The sequence below is a fragment of the Triticum dicoccoides genome, chromosome 1B (genome assembly GCF_002162155.2).
Source record: "Triticum dicoccoides isolate Atlit2015 ecotype Zavitan chromosome 1B, WEW_v2.0, whole genome shotgun sequence".
In the NCBI taxonomy this organism is placed as follows: Eukaryota; Viridiplantae; Streptophyta; class Magnoliopsida; order Poales; family Poaceae; genus Triticum; species Triticum dicoccoides.
In genome coordinates this window covers 693,731,996-693,738,365 of record NC_041381.1, presented here as the reverse complement: position 1 = coordinate 693,738,365, position 6,370 = coordinate 693,731,996, and the positions used below count along the sequence as shown (strand labels likewise).

At 51.6% G+C, this 6,370-nt stretch overlaps 1 protein-coding gene across 1 annotated transcript; it reads right to left on the bottom strand.

Moving 5' to 3' along the window:
- Positions 1 to 475: 475 nt before the first annotated feature.
- Positions 476 to 2,555, bottom strand: LOC119349768 (putative polyol transporter 1). The gene is made up of 2 exons (XM_037617850.1): positions 2,351 to 2,555; positions 476 to 2,253 (listed from the first exon to the last, which is right to left on the bottom strand). The coding sequence occupies exons 1-2, from the start codon at positions 2,484 to 2,486 to the stop codon at positions 824 to 826; spliced, it is 1,566 nt and encodes a 521-aa protein (XP_037473747.1). The 5' UTR covers positions 2,487 to 2,555; the 3' UTR covers positions 476 to 823.
- Positions 2,556 to 6,370: the final 3,815 nt, after the last annotated feature.

Below are 6,370 nucleotides of genomic sequence, written 5' to 3'. Positions count from 1 at the left end.
CTCCTCTCTCTTTTCTTTCTTTCCACGGCCGTGTGATATGCATTACAACAAACGCAACTGCAGCGAATCAACCTTTGGTTGAGTTGGTTAGGTGGACAGTGGTATCCCCAACCCATCAGGGTTTAAATCCTGGTGCTCGCATTATTCCTGGATTTATTTCAGGATTTCCGGCGATGCGCTTTTAGTGGGAGGAGACGTTCCCGTCGATGACGAGGCGTCTACGGTGACTTCGTAAATCTCAAAATGACGATGCGTGTGTGCCTTCATAAGGGTGAGTGTATACGCGTGTATATGAGCGCTTGTGTCTGTACTGATGCTTAAAAAAAAACTCAACAACTAGCTAAGTTACTATAACTACCTCTCTCCTCATTAACTCATTGCCACATAAGCAAAATTTGCTGAGTTGGACTTGATGTTACTGCTGAAGTTACTCCCGCTGTCGCTAGTCTTAGAGTAATCAGGATCATCCACCAGATCTCCTTAAGATCACACCGCATATCATTATTGAACACATCTCCTTAAGAGCATCTACAGCCGGACCTCACAAATCCGGTCCCTCAAACGCCTGCCCGGACGCATCCAGCGGACACTGACCAGGCACCTCTCAAATAACGTAATCCACATCAGGATACCTCAATTATCACGTCTCAAATTCATATAAACTCATGCAACTACGTAGACATCGTCGGCTACTCATCACTACCGACTAAGAAAACCCAAGAAGTAGCACGAAACTCAAAACAACAATGGATGCATGGTGATGCGTCCCTTGCATGCATGCATGCATGTTAGTGGGAAAACCACTCCCGAGGCCGTACGTTAGCTAGTTCATCTCCACGGCAGCTGCTTTCACCTGCTTGTCTTTGGTGGCTGTGTCGTCGTCGTCTTCGACGGCGGCGTCCTTCATGCCGAAAAGCTTGCCTATGTCCTCGAGCGGCTGCCCGCGCGTCTCCGGGACGAAGGCGTAGAAGAAAAGCCAGCCGAGCGCGGCGAGGCCGGCGTAGAGGAAGAAGCTGCCGCCGATGGTGATGGCCTTGGACAATGAGAGGAAGGTCATGGAGATGGCGGCGCTCGTGACGCGGTTGCACGCCACGCCGAGCGCGAAGCCGAGCGCGCGCACCCGCAGCGGGAAGACCTCCGAGACGTAGACGCTGGTGATGGGGCCGAGGCCCATGGAAAAGAAGGACACGTAGGCCAAGGTGGAGGCGATGCAGAGGCCGATCGCCCACGTGATCTTCTCGTCCGGGTGCTGGCCCACGACGGTGAGGCCCGTGCCAAGGCCGATGAGACAGACGAGCATGCCGGCGGTGCTGGTGAGCAGCAGCGGCCGCCGGCCGACACGATCGATTTGGAAGGTGGCCAAGAGGATGAAGAGGGTCTTGGTGACCCCCATGGCGCAGGTGACGCCGAGCAGGTGGTTGTCGCCGGTGATGCCGGCGCTCTTGAACACGCGTGGGCTGTAGAGCACGACCGAGTCGGAGCCGGTGGCCTGCTGGAAGAAATGGACGCCGAGCGCGGCGAGCAGTATGCGGCGCATGACCGGGGTGGGCGAAAAGATGAGCTCCTTCCACACCTGCTTCTCGTTGCCGCCTTTTCTCTTGGGCACGGCGACCACGTCGCCGTCAAGGTCGTGGGGGATGCCGGCGGCAGCCTTGATCTGGTCAAGGCGCTCCACGGCCTCCTCTGGCGTGTCAGAGGTCTTCTCAAGCACGACCCTGGCATCCGCGAGGCGGCCCTTCATGACGAGCCACCGGGGCGACTCTGGCATGCCGAGCACCATGAGCGCGAGCAAGGCCGAGGGGACGGCGCCCACGCCGAGCATGATGCGCCAGTTGATGTGGTGCGGGAGGCGCGCGAAGGCGAAGTTGGAGACGTAGCCGAGGAGGATGCCGACGTTGATGAAGACCTCGGTGAAGGAGGTGAGCAGGCCGCGGGTGGAGGCCGGGGCGACCTCGGCGGTGTAGACGGGCGCGACCATGATGGCGAAGCCGACGCCCATGCCGCAGACGAAGCGGCCGAACATGAACATGACGTAGTTGACGGCGAAGCCCATGAGCAGGGAGCCGGCGAAGAAGATGGCGGCGGCGATGATGACGGTGTAGCGGCGGCCGATCCAGTCGGAGGTCCTGGCGCCGGCGAAGGAGCCGAGGAGCGCGTAGACGCTGAGGATGCCCATCATGATCTCCACCTGCACGTCCGTCAGGCGCAGGTCCTCCTTGATGTAGAGCGACGCGCCGCTCATCACCCCGACGTCTGGAGTGGCCGGTCGGAGCGAGCAGAATTAATAATTAATTATGCACGCATGGCGAAAGGAAAGGAAGAAAGAAGATGCCATTGGCTTGACGCGTACCGTAGCCGAGGACGACGGTGGCCATGGAAGCGGAGAGGGCGCAGGTGCAGGCGTACTTGAAATTGCTCTTCTTCTTGGGCTGGACCGGAGCCGCCGCCGCCGCCGCCTCCGGGACCGGGAGCGCAGCAGAAGCCATCGCCGATCGACCCTTGTTCCTTGACCAGCGAATGGAAGCGCCGTATCTGTTGCGTTGCCCGGTGGTGCTCCCTACCTCCGTTGCTACCTTTATATACGCAGTGATCGCAAGGCGTGTTGGGGAAGAAGAAGGTGGATGTGATCGATGATAACTAAAATAAGAGAAGAGGATGCGGATGGAGTGGGAGTGGGAGTGGGAGGCCCGGGAAGGGAATATATGCGCGCGCGTGATCCTTTCAGATGATTGGATTGGACGCATGCATCATCTCTCCTCGCTCCGTCCCAAAATTATTGTTTTAGATTTATCTAGATACGTATATATCTATATTAAAATGTGAATAAATACATCTGTATGTAGACAAATTTAAGACAAGATTTTCGGGATATCTGAGATCCCATTCTGACAGCCAATCAATCAAGGAAGGGAATAGTCTGCACGAAGCTTGAGCCACACAGATGCTTGCTTGCTTGCTTAACCACCTCGACACTGCCGTACAGCTTATAGTGGAATAGATACTTTACCACTTACAGCTTGTTACAGAAAGCGTAAACTGGTTTACAGTTAGTTACGGCAATCAGTCAAGGCGGCGAATCGATTGATACCCTCTTTTTAGAGAAAAGAGCTGCTCCGCTCCTTTTTTAGAGGAAACAGAATAGGCATCTCGGCCACAGTCAAGCATAATGGGGACACCGTACCACTGTGCATGAGAAGCAACAAGGACTAAAAACAACGAAACTACAACCACCCACACTCAGCAGTGCAGTAATGCTACATCTACTTAAAACACAAATGTAAAGTAACGTAAACAGCGACATGGTGGGCTGGGATTGGAGAGAGGGGAGAAAAGGGCCCACCCCCGGTTAAAATCAGGGGAGAGAGGATTTAGTTTAGTCAAGTTACGTAAGCTTTCGTAACGCTTTACGTAGATGAAGCATTGTTGCTCAGCAGTGGGGTGGCATTGGCAACGCTCCAGCCCACCAACACCAAACGCCTAGAGCACCAAACCAGCAGTAGAGGGACCACCCAACACACAAAGGAACTATTAGCGTCTCAGACCCAGCTTCCAACCTCCGGCATATGTTCGGACGTTTTCCGTGCGCATCAGACACATCACTACAAGCAAAGAGCACCTAAAAGACTAGTCTGAAGGGAGTGTGACGCTCTTCCTTATAAGATGATCCTAGCCCTCTCCCACATCCGAGTTGGGACTAAGTCACTGGCAATGTCAATGACCAGCGTCTCTAACAGGAACACGCGCAAAAAGACACACGTTTGAGCTGGGACCTGCGGCTGTCAAGATCTCCTCCACCTTCTTCAAGCACATCTCCTCCTCACGCCCACTGCAACATCAAGGCGGCAACAGTTTTGAAAACCACATGCGTCACGTCCACGGCCGTGACGTGCACTACAGCCAGTCAGGCCAGCAGCTACTACTGGCCTTCACGAATGTGACGTGCACTACGGACGGCAGCTACAGCTACAGGAAACGACATTCTTCACCGGGCAAAAAGGAATGAAGTTACATGTTGATAATCAACGCACACCCCAACACCACCCGAAAAGTTTAATTAGGCCGCGAGCCACATCAAACGAGTGAAGGTCTGTGAACCAACATGCCCCGGCCCATCGAAATTCAAGTCCTTGCTTGCATTTTTCCTGGATTTTTTTTTCAGAATCTATGACGACATGCGTTTAGTGGTAGAAGACGTTCTGTCGACTATGAGAGACCTACAGTGACTTCGGAATCTCTCAAGATGATATATAGCGATTTGCTTCTCTACTATGTTAAGAAAAAAAAGTGAAGGTCTCCTCCTCTTTACCCTTCTCCGGTACTCCACCGCGAAAAGAAAACAACAGAATTAAACACCAATTAAAGACGGCATGCGTCACGCCCACGGCCGTGGGACGTGCACTTTCCACCTCAACACCCGGTGAAGAGAGGGCTGGCTGACCACCTTCCCCGGATATCTGATCCTTGGACAAGATTTGCCACTTATTTACAATATACTAATCAGGATCATCCGCCAGATCTGCCTAAGATCAGACCACATATATGGCATTCAGAGGTAACTTTGAGCATAGGAAAGGAGATGGAGGCGATGGAAGCGGTAGATTGAGATTATTATTATTATTATTATTATTATTTTGCGGGTGATAGATCGAGAAATTCACCTTTGTAGAGGATGATTTTATCCATTTGGCGCAGCAGCAGCAGCGGTTTACTGCCTTGCTTGCTCCGCTTACCCAAGGCGTGCAACACGTACGTGTTAACTTCTTTCCTTTCTTGCCTCCACATGTTAACTTTTTGACTAATTACGGTTTCAGCTATCAGACATAACTAGCTAGAAATAAGGTGTGTGCGAGGTGGATGGAAGATTCATCCATTACGCTCTTAAACACTTCCCATGTGAAGATACAAATATCACACTCCACATGCCTAGGAAAAACAAGAAATGAAAGTGCAAATTGTATATCAGGCCATCCAGCGTGTCTAATGCACTCATGTCAGGGAGGGCTTTCAACCAATGGCAAATGTTAGGCGGACAAGATTCATAGTAACAACCAACTCCATCTCGCACTCGTCAATCTCGTGGAGGAGCCGTCGTGGCGCCGACTGCGTCAATGGCGGCCCTCAAGATGTCTACGGTTGCATGAGCTCTCTCAGCTGATGCAGCCACTCTCTCGGACGTTGCATGGGCGCTCTACACGCAGACGGCCGCCCTCTCGACGGCTGCACGAGCTCTCTCTTCGCAGGCGGCCGCTATCTTGGCCAATACACGAGCGCTCCCCTGGGAGGCCGCCACCCGGTCGACGGCCTCGATCTCCCTGACAAGGCATCTCCAAGTCCCCATCTTTATCGTCCGCTAGTGAACACGCAAAGGTAACCTAACATGAAGAAGAAACACATTGAACTTGGAATCACAAAAAGTCCGCACACATACCTAACATGAAGTCAATCATGAAAGACTAGCTTATTTGGCATGTGGGTTGACTTTCAGTCCATCGAGGCTCTCTTCAATAACTCTCACCTCCCAAATGGTTGTATATATTGTGGGCAACCTTAGTGATGGTCGTTCCACCACATCTCCTCATGCATCATCACTAAATGGCCAAACGGTTCATCACTACTACATACATCACTTCAACACTACTACGACATAGATCATCTACTGCACAGTTCAACATCATCACTACATATATCACCAGAACTAATCGTTATCTGAGTCAATGATCAATTCATTCCTGCTAGAAGAGCATGCCTCGCCATCTTTGTCCAGTAGACGGCTTCACCTCCTCATCATCATCGGAGGTGTCGAATACGTCATCCCTCTCCATCCCACCAAATCCCTATCGACCTGCTCAGAAATTAAACTGTATCGTTGCAAATATGTCCATGTGTTTAAATTTATGTGGATCATTACGGTTTACTCAATTTGTGTTGTTGTCCAAAGTTAACTGAATTATTCAGCTAACTGAATATGTCTAGGTGTTCAAATATAATTGAATTTGTTCTCCTATCCCAAGTTAACTAAAAAATTAAACTGGATTATTGCATCTGAGGGAGTCCTGGATTAAGGGGTCCTCGGGCTGCCGGACATTGCTTATGGGCCGGACTGATGGGCTGTTATGGAGCCAGGCTAGAGCGCGAACCCGTGTCTAGATAGAAGATCTTCGGAGCCGTGGTGTGCCCCCCAAGTCAAGATTTGGCGTGGTCTTTCCTTCATCGTCATTGACCTCTTGTAACCCTAACCCTATCGGTGTCTATATAAACCGAAGGGTTTAATCTTTAGGGCTAGAGCTACATTCAACACCTCATCAACCTAGGGTTTAGCTCGCCTGATCTCGAGGAAGAACGAAGAAGAGAACACGAAGAACTCCAAGAT

What these genes read in the sequence shown, in the direction of transcription:
- LOC119349768 (XM_037617850.1), bottom strand. Translation starts at nt 2,486, where the DNA reads ATGGCTTCTGCTGCGCTCCCGGTCCCGGAGGCGGCGGCGGCGGCGGCT. An exon ending in CACCGTCGTCCTCGGCTACG is followed by an intron (nt 2,254 to 2,350) that starts GTACGCGTCAAG and finishes CGGCCACTCCAG; the next exon opens with ACGTCGGGGTGATGAGCGGC.